We start from the raw sequence: 23011 nt of genomic DNA on the forward strand, positions 1-23011 counted from the left end.
ATAATACCCTCCAGTTCCATCCACATTGAAGCAAATGGTGGGTATTTGTCGTTTCTAATGGATGAGGAATATTCCATTGTATACATAGACCACATCTTCTTTATCCATTCATCTTTCGATGGACACCGAGGCTCCTTCCACAGTTTGGCTATTGTGGACATTGCTGCTATAAACATCGGGGTGCAGGAGTCCCCGCGTTTCATTGCATCTGTATCTTTGGGGTAAATCCCCAGCAGTGCAATTGCTGGGTTGTAGGGCAGATCTATTTTTAACTCTTTGAGGAACCTCCACACAGTTTTCCAGAGTGGCTGCACCAGTTCACATTCCCACCAACAGTGCGGGAGGGTTCCCCTTTTTCCACATCCTTTCCAACATTTGTGGTTTCCTGCTTTGTTAATTTTCCCCATTCTCACTGGTGTGAGATGGTTTCTCATTGTGGTTTTGATTTGTATTTTATAGGGTCATTTTAGATCACATGGTCTATACGTGTTTCTTAAGGGGTAGTACTTGTAGTATTTTGAATAAACTACCTCATGAAGTAAAGTGATTATAGATAGCAAAGGTATAAAATAATAATTCCTAATACTATGTTTGTAAAATACTTTAAAATATATAGAGTGCTTTTACATGCATTATTTGCATTTAATGGTTTCCTTCATCCCCACCCACACCACCACCCTAAAAAGATCATTGTGAGAAAAGTAGTGTTACTACCATTTTACAGGTGAGGAACCTGCCACTCAGAGTCATGAGATGTTTTGCTCGATTTTATATAGCTGAAGATGGAAGTGGGGCTAAGACCTCTGATGGCTAGCTGAGCACCCTCTCTCCTATACCACATTTGCTTTCAGGACTCATATCAGTTAGCTGAGGAGCAAAACATCTTCATGCTCCTGTATCCTACTGGAAAGCAAAACAAAGCCCACCACTACTACCAACAGAACTTTACTAATGTGGTGGGGAATAGGGCGGGCTTACCTTCCCAAGACAAGTATGAGGGAGATGTTCAGTGGATGTTTATGGAATTAAAATTGTTAATCGGCTCCCCAAAGAACACCTGGTCACTGACTTCATAAACACTCAATCTTGAAGATACTGGTCCTCAGACTGACTTAGCATTTCTACCATCTCTGGGGTGTGTGGAATTAGGGTCACCATTTTGAGATTCTTTTTTTTAAAGATTTTATTTATTGATTCATGAGAGACAAAGAGAGGCAGAGACACAGGCAGAGGGAGAAGCAGGCTCCATGCAGGGAGCCTGAGGTGGGACTCCATCCCAGGACCCCAGGATCAGAACCTGAGCCAAAGGCAGATGCTCAACCACTGACCCACCAAGGTGCCCCACCATTTTGAGATTCTTAAACATGAAAACAAAACAGAAGGATTCTCTTCCCTTTTAGAACTCCCTTTCCATTTCCAAGTTGTTTTCACTGTTCCTGATTTCACCTGCACCAAAATGTGGATGGTAGAAAGTGCAGTGACACCAGCCCTAGGGACCTGCATCGCTGAGGGATGCCTCTGGCAGGAAGAAACTCCAGAGAACTCCTGTGGTTTACTGTCGAACCATTTCATATGTCAGTGTCAGGATCAATTCAATGCTGTCTCTTAAGTGTTCATGACCTTATAAGATAAAAAAAAGAGTCTGGATTGGTTATTTTATATGGTTATATATATTATATATAGTAGTAGTAGGTGATGTGAAATTTTTTCTTTCCATGTAAAAAAATTCTGTATCATGTGATTTCTCTTCCTCCTCCTTTTTCTTTAAAAAAGAGCATGTTTTGCATTTTCACTCAAGAAGAGATTTCACAATAAAAGAATTGAAACAAAAATTATTTAAAACCCCCAATATTAGTGTTCTCTTACGACTGTAGGTGAGATGGGCAATAAACTGTTAGTAGTATGTTAGCAAATGCATTATTTATAATATTAGTTGCTGAATATCCATTGGTTTGAGTGAATTAAAAATTACAGAAGAGACAATAGTATATACAGAGAGCTTACTCCACCAGGCACTCTTCAAAGATCTTTATGTGAATTATCCCATTTTATTTTCTCTACCATCCCATGCAGAAGGTATTTATACTTGGGGAAGATAAAGTAGAGAGAAGAAATGTGATATAAACAGAGCTTTGAAAAGCACCCATCTATTAGGCACTGCCCTCTCTTACTGCTGGGAACTCTGCAAGCAGGGAGGCAGTCAGGATAGACCCAGTGGTTGCAGAGCTGGCTCAGTGCTTATAGCCACTCTGTTATAGTTCCCTGAGCATATGCCGAATTCTAAGCAGACTCTACAACTCTGAAAAGAAGTATCCTGATTGCCTTTAACACTCGGAGAGATTAATAGGACCATAATCAATTTCTGATGTTTCTTATAAACCTAGTTCACGTCCCACTATTTTTTTTTTTTTTTTAGTACAATAGCAAGAAACTTCTGTGGTCATCCTGGATGGCAGAGGAAGGTGTGGCATATGGCAGTGGAGTCATGTTTGAAAGTTGCATTTTGTCTGCCCAGTGTTCTTAATTTTGGCAATCTGAACAACAGACTTGTGGCACACTTGAAACCATCTACCTCCATTTCAAAACTGGCTCTTCAAGTTCTCAGAACCTCTTATCAGACTGAAATTAAGCCAAGGTTAAAAGTGCTGTGTCTTTGTGCTGTCCTGCCCCCGCTGCTCAAGAACTCTTACTTAGCACACTGCATTACTAAACAGTTTCTGGCCTTTCTTGTGGAGGCTGCTTGTGTCTGAGATCATCTTTTTTTAGCATCGTTTTTTTTTTTCTCTCTCTCTTTACTCTGATTATGACCACAATCTTCAAATGAAAGGAAGGCTGTCCTCAGACATGTTAAGAAATACATACTTCTTTTTTGTTTACGTTTTATATTAATGTTTGCATGCAGTATGAACATTATTATATATAATGAATATTATAAATGTACAATCTATTAAAATTCAAGTATGTAAATGAACCATGATCATCAAGTAGGTGACATAGAGCATCAGGAGAATCATTTGGTACATGCTGCTTATGTTTGTGTTTTTAAAATACAAACGAAAAACTTTCATGTTAAATGCCTGAGCATTTATTTTTTTTTAAATTGTGGTTTATCCATGATTCATGTAATTCTCTTAGGTCCTCTTTAAAGAAGGAAGTACAGAGAAATCTAAAGTGGGGCATGTCAATTAGCTTTGTCAGTATAACAAATCATACTGTTATTTGTCACAGGAGGATTCAATGAGGTCATTCATATAAAGCTTCTACCACAGTATGTGGCAGAAAGTAAGTACTGGGTATTTCTTCTGCTTGGCTCACCTGAATTCAGTCACACAGGTTAGTGGTGGGTGACCTGGGAGCTGCCTTTGTCTCCCTGGGGTCCTCATCCTCCAGGATGCTAGCCTAAGCTTCCATGTAGTGGTTTCAGTATTCCCAGCAGTAAGAGAGGGCAAGCCCCAGTATGCTGTGTTTTTCAAGCCTCTGTTTGCATCATGATTTCTATTGTTTTCTTGGTCAAAGCAAGTCTTACAGCCAAGCCCAGATTCAAAGGATGGAGAAGTTGACACAACTTCCTGCTTAGAGGTACAGCTAGAATTTGTGGACCTTTTTGTGCAGTTGAGTATAGTCTGCCTCTGGCAAAGTGTATTCACATTTCTCCTATGCTTCCCCCCCATCCTAGGATTCCCAGAAGTCTCATTATGGCATCAGCTTCTAAGTCCAGAGGCTTATCCATGATCTACATCACATCTGGACACTTCTGGGACTTCTCAGATATACCTCTTTGAATGTGGATACTCTTGATCCTGAGACAATAAAGTAAAAAAAAAAAAAAAATTAGTTACCTCCCCATACACACCCAACAAATAATGACAAAATATAGGGAAAGTATAACCAAAAGACATAATCCATTAAAACAAAAACTAAAACACATTAACAGGGTACAAATAACCATCACAGTTCCATGGCAGTTCTATCTAGGTCCATGTTGCTAGGTACTCCACTCCTGGGCCAGGTGGTGATTGGTTAGGGCCCAGTTATGCATCTCAGGACTAGTTCACTGGTACCTATTTCTCCAATGCTCTTGGCTCCATCTTCTGAAACGTTCCTCTTTTCCTGTATGAAGTGGCTTATTTCTGCTTCTAAATAGCTTCTTTAGCCCACTTCCTGCTCCTAGAAAAGCAGGCACACAGAGGCCTCTCTTCCTCTGAATAATTTCTGTCTTGATTTTGTCCTCATCAGGAAAACTTTCTTTAAAACCTTGTGGATTCTTAAGAATCCCATAGAGTCCCTGACCCTAAAACTCACATCCACATTTCTTTTTTCCAAGACAGATTTCTCTCTCTCTCTCTCTCTACTTTGGGCGGAGTGTCACGCTGCTGTGAGAGAGCCCCTTCAGGCATCTCAGAGCCCCTTTTATCCAGCTGAGAAGGTCGATGAGGCATCACATTAAATTTCACAAAGGTCTTTACTCTGAGGCCACTTTTTCCTATAAAAATCTTTCCTTTCATTATGCTGAGTGAAATAAGTCAATCGGAGAAGGACAAACATTATATGGTCTCATTCATTTGGGGAGTATAAAAAATAATGAAAGGGAATAAAGGGGAAAGGAGAAAAAATGAGTGGGAAATATCAGAAAGGGAGACAACATGAGAGACTTCTAACTCTGGGAAATGAACTAGGGGTGGTAGAAAGGGAGGTGGGTGGGGGGTGGGAGTGACTGGGTGACGGGCACTGAGAGGGGCACTTGATGAGATGAGCACTGGGTATTATTCTATATGTTGGCAAATTGAACACCAATAAAAAATAAATTTATAAAAAAATATTTCCTTTCAACTGAAGAGACTGAAGGCAAACGGTTTTATTTTCCAATCTTGTGAATACTGGCTCTATAAAATGCTTATAAATTAGATCATGTTTTAGCACATCTGTCTCTTGCAGAACCTTATATGCAGCTAGAGGCACTCAACAAACACTTTCAAGCCTTCTGCCTGGAGACCTTTGCAGCTGGAGCCAGCATTCACTGTGTGCATTTTCAATTTTCTGTGCTGCTACAAATACTGCCTTGCTGCTACATAATACGTGTTGCCTTTCCCCCAACTGCTGCATGGTTTTCTCATCACCTTCCCTACCTCCACTAACATTTTGAATGCCATGTTCCCAATTTTTGCTAATAGCTACCTCCCTGCTTTCACCTGCTGTCTGGTCCCAAAGCCATTGATGAATGTTTCAGGTTTTTGTTATGGCAGCGTGCTACTTGTAGTCACTAATTTCTGTACCAGTTAGTTTTTGCTGTGTTGTACTGCAGCTCCCTGTGGCGAGCCCTCTTGCACAGTGCCTTATGAGACTTGCTTGCATCATCATATTTGCTGATGTCCCATTGACCAAAGCAAGTCCATTGACCACAGTCAAATTCAAGAAGTTCAGGAATAGTCATATATACCTCTTGATTGAAAAAACTGAAAAGAATGTGTAGTGAATTTTTGTTTCAACTTTCCCCAAAAGAGTATGTACAAATTTGGAGAGAAAGAGTGAGGGCACTTGGGAGGTCAGGTCAAGAAAACAGGATGTGAATTGATGGTCATCACATCATGGAAATTAACAATTTGATGCTTTCATAGTTCAGAGACTATGTGGTACTAAAATAGTAAAATTAATAGCAATTATTTATTGAGGTTCCTTTATTGAAGTTCCAATATATGCCAGGCTTTTGAAAATGCTTTACATATTTTAGAATCTTTTTGCTATAAATGGAAACATCTTTCATAAGAGTTTCCCCCTTATTAATAGCCATCTCTTCACCATTATTTGTAGGTTACTTAAATACAATGAGCTTCTCTTTCTTCATCTTTAAAATTAAGGCATATAGGTACAAGAGAATCACTCAAGTCTTTTTCTGCTTCTCTGATTTTACTTAACATAATTATTGGGTTGATTGAAAAGGGAACACAATAAATAGCTTCCCCTTTACTCATCTGATTTCCATACCAATTGAAATAGGAAAAAGCAGTCAGAGGCCAAAGTGTTTGTTACCTTTGTTACCAATAAAGACAAGGTTGGAGGAAGTGGCTTCATTGAAGGGGGACTGTGCTTTATGTCTCTGAACCTAGAATTAGATGGACTTGCCCTCTCCAGCAGCAGACATCTCCACTTGCACCCAGGAGCAGAGCAGAGGAGAACACGGGTTCTTGGTGGCAAACCAACTTTCAAAAAGAAGAGGGAAAAAGAGGCTGGGCTGCCACAAGTAATTTCTCTTTCCAGATTCACCAGTCAGATAAGCAACTCTATGTCCTTTGGCAGGAGGAAGTGGAGAGAGATGTCTATAGGGAGGGAAATGTCAGAGTGGTGACAAATATTTGTTCTTAACAACACTTACATCATATACCCTGAACTCTCCTCACAGCTTCAACGTCGGATTGAGTGGACAGAACATGAACATAGGATCTGGACAGATGTAGGCTACATCCCAGCCTTCTCACTTGCTAATGAGATGGCTTGGATAAGGAACTTAACTTTTCCAGGATCCAGTTATTAGTTAATTGAAAATTTTGTTACCCTCCTCACATAGTTATTGTGAGATTGTTGACGGATTGTCTGTCAGTTGTCTGGCACAGGGACTGGCTGGTATTGGACACTCAGTTTGTCACTGACATTTGTTTTTCCTTCCTTGCTTTACTTCATAGGTTTGATTCCAGAGGGTTGCTGACCTACATGTAGCTTTCCAGTATTAAATGTTTGGCTTTTATATAATTTCTTTTTTTAAGATTTTATTTATTTATTCATGATAGAGCGAGAGAGAGAGAGGCAGAGACACAGGCAGAGGGAGAAACAGGCTCCCCGCCGGGAGCCCAATGCGGGACTCGATCCTGGGACCCCAGGACCACGCCCTGGGACCCCAGGACCACGCCCTGGGCCAAAGGCAGGCGCTAAACTGCTGAGCCACCCAGGGATCCCCATGTAATTTCTTACCTAATTTCTGTTACCAATGTAAAGGGAATGAGAGGAATATCCGTAGCAGTAGCAGTATATAACCTTAGTTATAAGGTAAGGTTTGACATTTTAACCCTGAGGCAAGAGAAACATTTGAAAACAAATGCAAGTGTACCACATGGTTCAGTGATGTTAATAATGACAAACTGAGTCACCAATAAATTGTATCCAAAGTCCCCTCTTTGAAGAAGAAAAGTACATCAGTGCATTTTATTTTTTATTTTATTTTATTATTTTTTTTAATTTATTTTTTTATTGGTGTTCAATTTACTAACATACAGAATAACCCCCAGTGCCCGTCACCCATTCACTCCCACCCCCCACCCTTCTCCCCTTCTACCACCCCTAGTTCGTTTCCCAGAGTTAGCAGTCTTTACGTTCTGTTTCCCTTTCTGATATTTCCCACACATTTCTTCTCCCTTCCCTTATATTCCCTTTCACTATTATTTATATTCCCCAAATGAATGAGAACATATAATGTTTGTCCTTCTCCGACTGACTTACTTCACTCAGCATAATACCCTCCAGTTCCATCCACGTTGAAGCAAATGGTGGGTATTTGTCGTTTCTAATGGCTGAGTAAGTGCATTTTAGAAGAGGATTTCCAACAAAAATGAATGAACACCTCTCATCCTCTCATATTTGAAGGGAGAAGACTCACTTAAGTAAAGGTCATTTACAGGGAAAAACCTGCATTGATGATGTTGGGTAACAGATTTTTCTGCAATCATGTACAAATTATCAGCTAGAAATAATAATTTGTTTCCTTGAAGAACTGAAGAGGAGTAAGCAGCCAACAGGATGAGAATCAGTGACTCACAAGACTTTGTCTCAGTGAAAGAGGAAGAGGAAAAAAAATCTAAAAATTCTGTGGGATGGTCCTCAGCTGCTATTATGAGTTGGGAAAGAAAAGGCCATTAATGATTCTTGAAAACTCTACTGATTTCCTTTTTTTAAACAAAATACCCTGTGGAATATTTATAAAATATGAAAGTTTAATCAAAGACATATTGGACTAAACATTTATTCCCCACAATGTTTTCTTTCTACATTGGATTCCTTCTGTATTTTGCTTCACATTCCAGGGCCAAAGCCAAATCAGATGTGGAATACAGTAACTGGTTCTTGTTTGTAAATCCTCATACAGATAAGAGTGGAAAAACTTGTATAGACAATTCAAACCTTGACCCTGGAATTCTATTACCTTTACTCTTTCCCTTACCAACCTCATTCATTAGCCTTTCTTCTGTTATCACTTCCATGCTCCTGGCTGTAAAATTTCTATTCCCAAGATCAGTGCTAGGTTATTTCAACAGTTGAGTCAGTCTTAACTACAGTAAATCTTTGTTATAAGAGAATTATCTATGACTGTTAATTCTGTGGACTTTTGGCAAATTGCGATGAGTTACTCTTGTCTGATAGGGTAACAGAGGCTCTAATAATGAAAGCTTTGCAATGTTGGGGAAATTCTGATGTGAGGAAGTTTATGACAAAGAAGGTAATGGTTCTGATGTTGCAAAAGTTTCCATGAGTTCATTCAGATCTAAGTTTTTAGATGCTAATAATTGTTGCACATATAAAACCTTGATTGGGGAACAGTATGGTCTGAATGCTTGGGTCCTTCAAAATTCACATGTTGAAATCCTAACCCCCAACAGGTCTTTGGAAGGCAGTTAAGTCATGAGGGTGGGGTGCTCATGAATGGGAGTAGTACCCTTATGAAAGATGCCCCGGAGAACTTGCTTGTTCTTACTGCATTATGAGCACACAGAGAGGAGACAGCCATTTATGAACCAGGAAGCTGGCCACTATCAGATGCAGAACCTAACCATGCTGGCACCCTGATCTCAGATTTCCAGCCTCCAGAGTTATGAGAAATAAATTTCTGTTGTTTATAAGCCACCCTGTTTGTGGTATGTTATAGCACCTCAAATGCACTAAGACAGGGAATAGTTTGCTAGAAGATTAAAGATTTCTTCCCCCCCCTTTTTGTTTTTTCAAATTTTGGTTTAAATTCTAGTTATTTAGTAGCTACAGTGCAATAATGGTTTCAGGAGTAGAATTTAGCAATTCATTGCTAACATGCAATACCCAGTGCTCATCAGAACATGTGCCTTCCTTAATATCCATCACCCATCTAGCCTATCCCCCACACACCTCCCTCCATCAGCCCTCAGTTTGTTCTCTATCTTTAAGAGTCTCTTATGCTTTGTTTTCCTCCCCCCGCCATCTTCATCTGTTTTATTTCTTAAATTCCACATCTGAGTGAAATCATATGGTATTTGTCTTTCTCTGATTGACTTATTTTGCTTAGCACATAATACACTCTAGGTCCATCCACATTGTTGCAAATGGCAAGATTTAATTCTTGATGGCTGAGTAATATTCCATTTTATAATGGTATATAATATATATTACATAAATATAATAATGGAGTATGTCACAGGAAGAGTAAAGATTTCAAAGCCTTTATCAGGGAATCACTGGAAAAAGAATCTAATGTAGCTTTATGGTTTACAGATGGGCTCAAGTCAGTTTTTCTGGATTCAGGCCTCAGCTCCACATTTATTAAGTGTGTGACATTAGGTAAGTTGCTTAATTCATTAGGCTTCAAATTTCCTCTCCTGTAAAACAGGGATGACAATAGGGCCTCATAGGGACTGCACAGTTCTTAGCACTGTGTTGGATGCTCTACAAGTACTGATATAGCTGATCAATGTAAGCTCTAGAGCAGAATGTATAGGCTGATGAGTAGAGGAGTAGCTACTTTGATTTACAGTGCATATCTGCAGGATGCATCTGAAAGCATATTGCTGCAAGTAAAGTTCCTACTTCCTACTGCCCACTGGCTGTTTACTGGCCATGCATACGGGATTGCCTTCTCTTCAAACACTGGCTGAAAAATCTGATTGAGGGAACTGAAAAGTGAAAGTTTCAGGAAGCATCAAATGAATAGAGTGACTAAAAAGTGGAGGCTATCTGCTCTTTTAGATTAGATTCCCCGAAAAATGCTTTGGAAAAACTTCTGGTTTTGCTTTAGCGAAGAGGGGGAAAAGAAATATTTCTAGCCTCAGACTTGTATAATTATAATTCATCTCTACTAACACTCCTCAGACTCTCAGATTGTGCCTTGAGTGAACCGCAAGAAATTAAACAATTAAATGTGTTCTTGCCAGTGCACTTTGGATTCGATACAACTTTTTTTAAAATTAACTTTAGAACAGTAAGAAGATAAATCTTTTTAGGAACTCTTTCTATTTTAGCCTATAATTTTCAGAAGCTCAGAGAAGGATTTTTACCTCTTCGATGTGTCATTTTTTAAATCAAGAAACAGGGCAGAATGCCAGGTTTTACTCATTTGACTGAAATTATTATTTGTGGATCTGAATCAACCCGTTTGTGAAAGTACACTTGTTGTGTTCCTATGCTGTGTCCTGGAAGGTAACTAACTGCTAACTTACCATGACATAGGACCTATGGGACTTCCTGGCCCCTATGAGACTCTCCTGGCAGGAGAGTCAAGAAGGGAGTACTCAGGGTGACCACACAGGGCTGTGCAGACTGTGCCCAGTACAAGGGTTGACTCGCCACGAAGATGAGAGTGACTGGAAGCCCATCCCATACCCAGTTCTCCAGATGGAGATGCTGTGCCCTATGCAGGGCCGCATCACTCAGAGAAAGGGGCACCCTTCTAGCATTCACAAGAATGTCATATGGACCCTACACAATGGCTCTTAAGGTTCCATATGGACCAGTGGTGGGCCTAGACATAAAGACACATTCTGATTTGTAATCATCATTTTATGTTTACAAGACTTAAAGTATTGCCGTAGAATCAGGACATAGGAGATACAGATTATACAATCAGAAAATGAGAATATGGACACTTCATTATTGAAGTAAGGGAGTCAAAAGTCCTCATTTGGAGCATCTATTATGGGGCTGGATCTTTTTAGTTTCATTAATGGCTGATGACTTTATACAAAGCCTATATGTGTGTGTGTGTGTCTCTCTCTCTAAATGTGTTTTTTAAGTTCCCATTGAAGCAAGAATCCTAAACTTTCTGAACTCAAGTAAAGAAGAATAAAGTTTCTTTCTTTTTTTTTTTTTTAAGATTTTATTTATTTATTTATTCATGAGAGACAGAGAAAGAGAGAGGCAGAAACACAGGCAGAGGGAGAAGCAGGCTCCATGCAGGGAGCCCGACATGGGATTTGATCCCAGGTCTCCAGGATCATGCCGTGGGCTGAAGGCAGCGCTAAACCACTGAGCCACCCAGGCTGCCCAGGAATAAAGTTTCTAAAACATTTCTTTGTCATAAATACAGAAAGGGAGGTCCTTCCGTGCTTTTGGATTTGTTCACCTCCTGTAATCTACAAGTTGATCTTTGTAATAAACCTCACATGGTTGACACATTTCCCTGCATTGAATTGTGTATCCCCACATCTGAAGCTTCTCACTACTTGTAAAAATACTTTAACATATTGCTGTGAAACAAAGGAAGTTTTTGTTTTCTGGGAGTAGGTAAAATTTGCTTAATGTATGTATTGCTTAGGGACCCCTGGGTGGCTCAGTGGTTGAGCGGCTGCCTTTGGCTCAGGTTGTGATCCCGGGGTCCTGGGATTGAGTCCCACATTGGGCCCCACAGGGAGCCTGCTTCTCCCTCTGCCTATGTCTCTGCCTCTCTCTGTGTGTCTCTCATGAATAAAATAAATAAAATCTTTCTAAAAATGTATGTATTGCTTAGTGTATAATAATACATAGATTATATAAAGACCTCCTTTTAAATTCTCTCTTTAAAGACCTTATCTCCAAATAAGGTCTTGCATTCTTAGGTGTTGAGGTTAGAGCTTCAATATATGAATTTGGGTGGGTGATACAATTTAGCCTATAACAATGTATGAGCATTTTTGTTCTTGTTTCTCTTAGAGTAAGAAAGCATGAAGTTTCTCTTTTACAATCAGAGATATGACCATGTGTTCTGTTTACAGCTAGTTCCCTTAGAAGCACAGAAGAGCTTTCGTGGTGGTTCTTTGTAGCCCCGGGCATATGGGTTATTTATGTATTCAGACCCCCACTCATTGACCTTCTGAGTGTGTGCAAACCTGACTTCTGAATCTTTCTTATCCTGTCTTTCTGAATCTTTTCCTATCAAGTTTGCTCATGAAGACTGCCCCCCAACCTGAGGACTTTTATAAGTTGTCCAGAATTGCATTATGTTTATAAATAAGAAGCTGTCATGATAGTTATCTATAGCATGGGTCACAAGTTTGAGTGTACAGTGGAATCACCTGAAGATCATCCTAGAAGTACTGAGTCAAAAACTCTAGGGACCCAAGCATCTTTAGTGTTTGCAGCTCTCCAGAAGATTCTATTGCCTCCTAAAGTCTGGGAACCTCTGAGCTACCATCAGTTCTCTGTTCCTATTTTTCTTTGTACATAAACTAATTGCCCAATGAAAGAAGGTTTATGCAATTTTCCCTTTCTTCCTTGTGGGACCTTGTTCTCAGGACAGATGATATGCATGCCTGAAAAAAAAATTAAAAGCCACAAGATTTCTGGTAGTTGGTCATAAAATTTAGTTTGAATTTTTCATCTTATGTAACTCAAAGCAGGATTTACTTTAGCAACTTTATGAATATAATTTACTAAAATGTATTAGATTATTCTTTACCATACTGAGACAGGATGGTCAATAGAATTGTTTAATTTTTCCTTCTCATTTATTGTAGTTTCCTTCTTAGTATTTCACAGTATAAAATCAAGCTACTGGAGGTATAGGTTAATTTGATGTTCTTTTGGTGCCTACTTCTGTATTTTGGTATAACTACAGCAAGGAATACATTTTAACCTTTTGAGGCGAGATTCTTAGAAATAAGCAGCTTCTTGGTTGACTTTTTTTCCTCTATTTTTTATATTTATATTTTATTTTTAAATTTTTTCCCCAAATTTTAATTTAAATTCCAGTCAGTTAACATAAAGTGTAATTAGTTTCAGATGTAGAATTTAGTGAGTCATCACTTACATATAACACCCAGTGCTCATCACAAGTGCCCTCCTTAATACCCATCACCCTCTTAACCCACCCTGCCACCCACCAACAACTCTCTGTTTGTTCTCTATAGTTAAGTGTCTGTTTCCTGGGGGTGCCTGGTGGCTCATTGTGTTGAGTGTCTGACTCTTGATTTCGGATCAAGTCACGATCTCAGGGTCCTGGGATTGAGTCCTGCATTGAGCCCTGTGTCAAGCTTCCTGCTCAGTGGGGACTCTGCTTCTCCCTCTCCCTGTGCTCCTCTCCCCTGCATGCCCTCTCTCTGTCTCACACACATAAATAAATAAAATCCTAAAACATGATTCTTTATATATTTTGGATACTAACCCTTTATCAGATATGTCATTTGCAAATACCTTCTCCCATTCGATAGGTTGCCTTTTAGTTTTGTTGATTGCTTCCTTCTCGGTGCAGAAGCTTTTTATTTTGATCAAGTCCCTGTAGTTTATTTTTGCTTTTGTTTCCCTTGCCTTGGGAGACATATGTAGTAAGAAGTTGCTGTGGCCCATGTCAGAGAGTTTACTGCCTGGGTTCTCCTCTAGATTTTGATGGTTTCCTGTTTGACTGGCTTTCTGTTGTAGTTTTCTGAATGCTCCCTGGCAACCAGGAGACCTCTGGGTCAGTGGACCTACTAATCTGGGTTGGGCTGGGTCAGGCAAGGTTGGTAGGAAGGCAAGGTAAAGGCCACCTTCTTGTTTATACCTCCATAGAGAATCTTCACTTCCCTACACTGTTCCTTTCACTCCCCTTACCTGATTATGGACTTGAGCCTTCAAATGAGCTTAGGCCTGCACTTGATTTAGGATCCATGCCTTTATGGTTTTCAGGTCTTGAGAAGGAATAACTATTTCTGAACATCTTCCAAGGCCATCTTCTGTGTGATTGAAGTGTGTTTTTCTCCTGATATTATAAATGAGATGATTCCCCCATGGCTTTTTCATGGCTTTAGGAGTGCAACCCAGAGCATGGGACCTGTCTAGGACTAGTGAGAGACCAACAAATGGGTTCCTAATGTTGTGGTGTGTGGTGCTTTACCTTAACCACCCGTTACCTTGTAGTGCCTCCTAAGTCTTGGTCAAGAAGCAAGGATAACACCTGTTCTTACCTTGTTCTCAAAATGTATACATTCTCTGTACTATTTACCTGATGTGTAGTAGAATATATTGGATACTAACCTAACCAGATAGATACAGCTCAACTCCATACCAGCTAACTAATGTATTTTGTCCACGTCACATAAGGCATTAAGACATATGCATTGCAATCAGTTGCATGTCTTAAAGAAGGATGTTAAGGGTTTAGTCCTTTAAGCGAATAACATTTATAGCTTTGTGAGATTTTATTTAATTATAAAATCTACATGGGCATCATAAAAATTTTGGAAAATACATAAAAGCACAAGGAAGTAATTAAAACCATTTATAATTCCACAATTCAAAGAAAACAACTATTAACATTTTGATGTATATTATTCAAGTCTTTGTTTCAGCATGTATGTGTAGTACCGCTACATGTTCTCTTTTCCTTACCTAGCTTTTCTACCTAAGATGGTATTTATACTTTCCTACCATTCGGTAGCCTTCTAAACTGTGATGATTTAGCAGCCAGTACCTCATTTTTTTACATTTAAAGCATTTCTGAATTTCTGTAAAAACAGCATGACTATGGAACTATTTACAGCAATGGGCTTCACACACATTTGCATATATATTTTAGAATAAATGTACATGGGGCAAAACAAATACACATTTTAAAAATACATGTTGCTCACCTCCCCTCCAGGAAGATTCTATCAATTTGCTGTCCTACCAGCATTTTTTCAGAGTTCTCAGAATCCTCACCAATTTTAAACAGTATTGTTATTTTTTAAATCCTGGCAATTTGGTAGGAGGAAAAATTGCAGTGGTTAAATTTGCATTTCCTTGTTTAATAGTGAAATCCTTCATGACTCTCTTTTATATATTTATTGAAGAAGTTTAGTGTAGTGGCTAAGTAGGGCTGCTCTGGGGCCCAAGTGTTCACTTCCTGACAACCATGGGTAAATTCTTTAATCTCCCTCTGCTCACGTACCAGCTCTGATAATGACAATACTTACTTCATGGAGTCTGTATGAAGATTAAAGAGGATATCACATGACAAGTGCCTAGAAAGCAGTTGGTATTACAGTAAGTACCTGATATGTATCAGCTACTCCTCTAGCATTTAGCTTTCTTCACATATGAATTGGCTTTTCATTGTCTTTGGGCAAGTGGTTTTGTTTAGTTTTGTTTTGGCAGGAGGTTTTGGTATATTAATTAAGTCTGTTAACCCATTGCCTGCCTATGTTGCAGTTTCCCCCAATTTGTGGTTTGCCTTTAGATTTTGTTCAAAGTGACAACATTTTTGGGCATCAGGAAATTCAGGCTGGGGGATGGCATAGTTGTCGTCCAGCCTGGATCTTTTTTTCTGCCGCTCTGTCTTGCCTCTAGGAGAGTCACTTCCTTATCATTGAGAGGTTCTGGTATTGATTCTTGTCACCAGAGCAGAAATGGCATTTTAAGCAGGATGTTAAAAATCATCATCTTGAATAAAACCTCTGCTTAATTTATGTAAATAATGATCATAGCAGATGAGAGGCCATGGTTAATATTTCACCACTTGCCATTTATCACTAAATCCAACTTGTCAGCATTTCATGGTGAAATAAAATTAATTACTTCAACTTGAGAGAAGCTTTAAATTTGAGATTAAGATCCCTCATAGATTGAGTATCCGTTAAGTGCTACTATATTTTCCTTCTTTCCTACAAATTATGTAGTAGAAAGAGAATCTTTCTAGCCACAAAATCTTGTGCGTAAGGGGAAAATGTTCATTATTTTGGCATATATACATGCTACTAAAAATGAAAGTTTTTCACTTCCCTGGAAAAAATGTGGACATAGAAAATATTATTTTACTTCGTATGTAGAGACAAATTAGAACAACCCTGATCGGGGGATCCCTGGATGGCTCAGGGTTTAGCGCCTGCCTTCAGCCCAGGGTGTGATCCTGGAGTCCCGGGATTGAATCCCACGTCGGGCATCCTTGCATGGAACCTGTTCCTCTGTCTGTGTCTCTGCCTCTCTCTGTGTCTCTCATGAATAAATAAATAAAATCTTAAAAAAGAAAAGAAAAGAAAAGAACCATCCTGATGAAAACATGGGAATTCTATATTGCAGATAACACCTGAATGTATACACAGATGCACAATTCCACTATAAAAGTAGTATCTGTGTTCATCGGTGTGTACATCTGATCCAGATCCAGTTTATACTCCTCCAGTTTATACTCCTCCCTGATTTGCTGAGTCTCAACTACCCTCTAGTTCTTGGCTGTCTGATCAGAGAAGAACCAAGAGCCCAGCTCCTTCCTCTGTCACCTCATCCCCTAACACTGCTATCTTTCTCAGCCTTCTGTGAGGACCAGACTTTGGCAAGGCCTCCGTAACATCCGCTGTGGTGGAGGCCGCCACAGCTCCAGGGTGACCTCTGCACCCACAGAGGCTTAGGTGCCCTTATGTCTGGTTTCAGAGAAGCACCAGGTCACGATGGGCATAGGACTTGGTTTCCCCAGTGGCTGCCCTGAGGATGTGGAATACACAACCTGAAAGTGTACCGAGGTTTTAATGTCCATTGGATGAAATTTGACAAGACAGGAGACAGGAAGGAACCAATAAATAAATAACTCCCTTTTTCTCATCCTTGTGGACTATTCCAGGTCTTTCTGGTGACTTCTTGTGAGACTAAGCAACTGTTGTCTTGTGACGCTGAAGCCTGCTTAGTACTTGTCTCAATTCTTTCCCACCTCACTTCCGTTTTCTGCCTCACCTTGGTGGCCCTGGGATTATATCACTAGTAATAATATGTTGGCCCATAAAATTTGCTTCAGACTCTTTCTTGGGAACTGAGGTTAGGCAGCATCTGAGAGCCTTCATATGCATTTAAATGAATATTGTATATTTAAGTAAGGTGCTTAGCATTCAGATGTGAATAAAATACCAACATGTGCATAACAACAACAACAAAAGTACAACTATTGTTACGGTGTGATGGTTAAATGGAGTGTGTTCTGTTACTGCTACTAGGGTTATGTGTAATTGAAATTTTCCAGGGGTGCTTGGGTGGCTCAGTCGGTTAAGTGTTTGCCTTCGGGTCAGGTCATAATCTCAGGGTTCTGGAATTGAGCCTTGCGTCAGGCTCCCTGCTCAGCCGGGAGTCCGCTTCTCCCTCTCCCTCTGCTGCTCCCTGTACTTGTGCTTTCTTTCTCTCTCTCTGTCAAATAAATAAATAATATCTTTAAAAATTTTTTTTCTATTAAAAATTTTTCTTAAGTAGTTAATGCTTTTTGCCACTAGGGACCTTGGGAAAAACTGAACGCCTTTCATTTCTGACTCTTCATCTGGTTCTGCTATGTGATTGCTGCCTAGATGGGTATGTTTCTGCTCACTTCTCCTACTTATTAAAATCACATTAAACACTTAACTACTTTATATCTCTTTCACTTTTAATATCTTCCGTCAGAATATATTTTCAGATTTCCCCCCACCCCCAAAACAGGCACTCAAACTGAAGTCTGTATCACTGATAATGAACAGAAGAGCAAGGAAATTTCAACGTCCAAATATTATACTTCCTCATTAGATTTTTGTCTTTATTTCATTGTTTAACTTCAAGCATGTTTTACTTGTATAACCTTTTTGAGAGAAAGAATTTTTAAACCATGATTGATATATATATGGTAACTGTTTTAAGAACTGTGACACTGCATGGGACCGGGCATGCTCACCAGTTGCGGCAATAGACAAAACAAAAACACAGCAGTTAGAGCTGGCCCACACAGTCTTGTCCTCGTTTAAAAATTTTTATCCTTCCAAATATTGTCTTCTCCTTTTTCCTTTTAACGTGCCTCTTTTGATTTGCGATTATTGCAAAGCATAAAGCAAGAAAGAGTGACTGGTTCCTGATGCAATCTGAAATTTTACATTGCTGATGGAGTGCCGGGCGCCTGTAACAATGAGCTGCAGATGCCTTATGGGCTGTGAAGTACAATTGTGTTCACGCCCCTGGGTCACGTTAGTCCTTTTCTCGTAAGCAAAATGTCCTAGAATTGTTGCCTGCACCCAAGAACAAAGACTCGGGGGCAGCCCTGGTGGCGCAGCGGTTTAGCGCCGCCTTCAGCCCGGGGTGTGGTCCTGGAGGCCCAGGATTGAGTCCCACGTGGGGCTCCCTGCATGGAGCCTGCTTCTCCCTCTGCCTGTGTCTCTGCCCCTCTCTCTCTGTGTCTCTCATGAATAAATAAATCCTAAAAAAAAAAAAAAAAAAGAGAACAAAGACTCGGGAGCGCGTGCACAGGTTTCTCTATTTTACGCCGCAGTTGGCTCCCGGAGGCGTCTAACCGGGTCTCTCCTTGCAGGCACGATGAAGGACCGGCTGGCCGAGATGCTGGAGCTGACCAAGAGCTATGACCAGCAGTTCCCAGCCAGGGACGCGGAGTTCGACCCGCCCCACGAGGACGTCGTGTTCGAGACGGACCACATCCTGGAGTCCTTGTACCGAGACATCCAGGACCTCCAGGAGGAAAACCAGCAGCTGATGACCGACGTGAAGCGGCTGGGAAAGCAGAACACCCGCTTCCTCACGTCCATTCGGCGCCTCAGCAGCATCAAGCACGACACCAGCTCCATTGCCAAGGACATCAAGGCCCGCAGCGAGAACATCCACCGCAAGCTGCGCGCCCTGAAGGCGCGGGGCGAGGAGGCCGAGGAGGTGCACGGCGCCCACTCGGCGGTGGCGCGCATCTCGCGGGCGCAGTACAACGCGCTCACGCGCACCTTCCAGCACGCCATGCAGGGCTACAACCAGGCCGAGGTGAAGCAGCGCGACAACTGCAAGATCCGCATCCAGCGCCAGCTGGAGATCATGGGCAAGGACGTCTCGGACGACCAGATCGAGGACATGATCGAGCAGGGCAAGTGGGACGTGTTCTCCGAGAATTTGCTGGCCGACGTGAAGGGGGCGCGGGCGGCCCTCAACGAGATCGAGAGCCGCCACCGCGAGCTGCTGCGCCTGGAGAGCCGCATCCAGGAGGTGCGCAAGCTCTTCGTGCAGATGGCGGTGCTGGTGGAGGAGCAGGCCGACACCTTGAACGTCATCGAGCTCAACGTGCAGAAGACCCTCGACTACACCGGCCAGGCCAAGGTGCAGGTGCGCAAGGCCGTGCAGTACACGAGGAAGAACCCCTGCCGGACCCTCTGCTGCTTCTGCTGCCCCTGCCTCAACTAGCCGGTGGGCCCCCGCCGCCGCACCCCGCCGCACCCCGCCGCACCCCACCCCACCCCTGACGGGAGTGGCCGGGAAGCGCACCGGGGAGGATTTGGGGGACCTCTGCACAGGGGCGAGCTGCCCCAGAAGTCTAGGGCCTTCTGTCCTTAGAGCAAGAAGCATTTTGAGGTGCGAGAATTCCAACCCAGCTTGTGTTGGGGAAGGTGGCGGATGCCATCCGGTGTCTCTTCAGTGAGGACAGACACCTGCCGGAGTTGTGCGAGGTCATATGGCACGCGGCACCCTGAGGCTGTAAGCTTGCTGTAGGCTAGATGCCCAAGGCTTGCTTCCTAACAAAACTCTAGGAGGAAGTCGGTTCTGTATTGGCGGATAGTATGAACGCATTATCAAGACTTAAATTCATTTACTTTATCCTGAAAGTCCCTTGGTTCTGTTCAAGTTCACATGACATTGATCTTGGAGAAAACCGTACCTCTTCCATGTCTGATTCTTCATCTGGCTTGTCCTGTGAGATTCCTGCCTAGAGGTATACCTTTTATCTGCTCACCTCCCCTACTTACTAAAATCACATTTAACAAACTCATTATTTCCTTATATCTTTCACTTTTAGTATCTCCCATCACAGTATATTTTGGATTTTTTCCAAATACTTTTAAGCACTGAGTTTTGAGCAACCATTCAAATTGAAGTATATTGTCAGTCAGCCATGTTTTGTATATTTTTCATAAATGTAATACAAATGCACATAATTATATAAATGTAAAGGACTAATACTAACACATGTACATAATGACCAATTGGTTTGACTGGACTTTTGTAACTATGGTCTATAAATATTAACAGCAACACTTTTTTACTGATCATTGGTGTTGGTTTGCTTGTTTTGAGTTTATCTCACTCCCATCTCCATAGTCACGGTTCTATTTTGAACCATTCTGTGTTGGTTATGGTGATAGAGACAGATGTTAAAGGCTAAAATGCATAAAGAACTGGAGATAATAAAATAGCATTCTTGGAAATACTACTTTTGTTTTACTGTGGGACCATTCCTTTCATGTACTGAAATGGAGTAATTTAAAATAAAATAATCATGTTTTTCAATTCAGCCTAATAAACATTACATTATAATATCCCCTTTGTGTATTTATATCTTGACCATTTAAACCTTAATTTGCTTTTTCAGTTATTAATCTTAAAAATTCTTCTACTAGCTGCATGAGACTGCAATATCTGGATGGAACTCTGAATAGAAGGGGAAAAAATGAAAAAGAATTCACTTGTGGGTGTCCTGCTTTCTCTCCTGAGTTAGTTACAGTAGTTCACAAATCATCAGGTTTTAGAGATTTGGTTTTGTTTGCAAACTTTGTGACGCCCTTACCCACAATTACCGTATTTCCTGTCTTCCTTCTGAGTCAACTGTTAACCATTTTCAGTCATTATTTACTGAATGAGCAAGTTTACTCAGCAAAGTTCTTGAGTCCTTCAAACAGTGAGATTTTAAAAGGAGTGGAAAGAAGAGCATGTGGACTCTTTGAAACTCACTGATGAACCTGTTTGTGGCCATGAAAATCTAGCCTTGCACCTAATTTTAATTTCATGGTTAAATATGAGAATTATGGAAGCCAAGTTCCACCTGGCTCCTCTCAGATTTCTCCCAATTTCTTTCTCAGCTAACCCGATGGATATGTTTCACTTTTAACCAAATTCCTTTACCCTAAAAAGAAAAAGTCTTCACACAGCTCCATTGTTAGGTCTTTCATTGTACAGAAGTGATATTGTGAATATAGACCACGAGCTAGTTTCCCTGAGAGAGAAGAGTTCATGAATTTGACGTCTTTAAACCCATAGAGCATTTTCTTTGCCTAGAACCAGTTATAAAAGTAAACGAGTTTGCACACTCTGTGTATTTTTTAATTTTCCACATTTCACATTGGACAATTAAGTAAAGACAACTTTAATTTAGTAAGAGACTAGTGAACTGCTGCCTGTGACAAGGTAAGAATTTTTCTTCCTGCTTTTTAGTAACTCTCTAGAGTGTTGCATAGTAGTTAAGAGCACCAATTCATGACCTCTGTTCAGTTTAAATCCTGACTCTGCCACATACTAGCTGCATGATTTGGGCACAGTACTTAACCTGTTTGTGCCTCAATTTCCTTATCTGTAAAATCGACATAATAAGGCCTACTTCATCTAGTTGCTGTAAGAAGTAAAGGCCACCTGTGTTTATTATTATTATTACATAGCTTTTTGATAGACTGAGCTGTTACTTAGTAAGTTCATAGTTATTAACTTCTGAGGAAAAACAAATGCTTATTTTTCTGCTGATAGTCTTTAATAAAATGGAATAAAGAAACCAAGACCTATCTTCTTTGAATTTTAGGGCTTATTTTTCTACAACAACAACAACAACAACAACAAACATTTTCACTGTGGCATTTCTATTCTTTTTATATCCAAACATGTTCTGAAAAAGTATTAGATTTTCCGCTGTTAAACAGGAAGCAGCTGTTCTGTTCAATTTGGCAAGTATTTTCCTCTGATCTTCCCAAGCTGTGAGTCAGAAAGTCCCAGAAAGTGTTCAGTTTGGAGACCAGGTCACAGCAGACTAAAGGGAAGGGATCAGTTGGCTTTTCCCACATCCTGCCCTGTTTCCCTGAGGCCCTTCCTGGCTCTGACTGCCATGCCAGACAGTGTGTGAAATGCTGGCTTTTCTCTTTGGAAAGCGTACTCCAGTGCCACCAAGAGGTGCTATAGAGTTGGCTTTACAAGCCCACGATGCTCTCTTGGCAAACTCTGAAAGTTGACCTTGGGCAAGAAGAAAATTTTGTGGCAAAGCTACTAATTTCATCCACTAATATCAGTTAATGTACAGAATGGAAGAACCAGTCATGAAGAACAATAGATCCTTCAGGGGCTAGAGGTGGAAATCCATTTTCTAATGCTATTTTGACATATGCAGTGACTCTTTCTAACTAGCTAAATGCCAAACCTTACAGTCACGGCCACAGATTATATGCAGTGACAACTCCAGAAATATCAGAAACAAGAGAGATGCTCACCTAGGATCCATCAGTATCCAGGATGGAATGAGTTCAAATTTTTAAAAAGCTGATCAATAATTCACAAGTGCTTAAACTGTGACATCATAGGAGTAAGTTTATGGCCTTTCAAGATAACATCTTCCAAAGAAAACAGTGTTCTTGCACCTGTGTTTCAGATTTATTTAAAAACAGTCCCAGTGCTTTACAATTGAATGTCACATGCACATATTTTTCAGGCTCTACGATATAAATTCCTATCTTGACAAGAAACTACTGAAGATTGTGTATGGCTTAAAAATAATAAAATATGGTAACTGTAGTCTTGGATTTTATGTATAAATCCCACCATTCTATTTTCCACCATCAGACATATTTCCACTCCTGTCTGAAATACACAAGGTATAGAGCATGCAGTTCACTCATTTGTAATCAGGATGATAGTCTGAAACATCCAATTGCAATAGAAATAACAGTTGACTTGCTTTTGATAGCCAGAATTGAAAATCCTTGCAATTAATAAATTGGGGCTATTAGAAACAAAATTAATAGGATCTAGAATGCAACCTCACCATCATTAAATATTGAGCATCTTTATTACCAACATGTGTTATAGGGGAAGGATGAGATGGCCTTGT

The 23011-nt window shown here is 40.5% G+C and overlaps 1 protein-coding gene across 16 annotated transcripts in view; it reads left to right on the forward strand.

The window, feature by feature from the left end:
• STX11 (syntaxin 11) overlaps positions 1–20465 on the forward strand; it is a 44739-nt gene extending 24274 nt beyond the window's left edge. For 10 of the 16 annotated variants that reach the window (XM_072826608.1, XM_072826615.1, XM_072826616.1 and 7 more), the window contains one exon: positions 18467–20465. In XM_072826608.1, the coding sequence (XP_072682709.1) occupies positions 18467–19335 (869 nt within the window). In that variant the 3' untranslated portion in view covers positions 19336–20465. Of the gene's footprint in view, positions 1–3228; positions 3283–3516; positions 3580–3676; positions 3865–14993; positions 15202–17408; positions 17485–18466 lie in introns of those variants that run through there. The other 6 variants (XM_072826626.1, XM_072826618.1, XM_072826633.1 and 3 more) reach the window with 3 other exon arrangements.
• Positions 20466–23011: the final 2546 nt, after the last annotated feature.

The sequence above is a fragment of the Canis lupus genome, chromosome 1 (genome assembly GCF_048164855.1).
Source record: "Canis lupus baileyi chromosome 1, mCanLup2.hap1, whole genome shotgun sequence".
Taxonomy (NCBI): domain Eukaryota; kingdom Metazoa; phylum Chordata; class Mammalia; order Carnivora; family Canidae; genus Canis; species Canis lupus.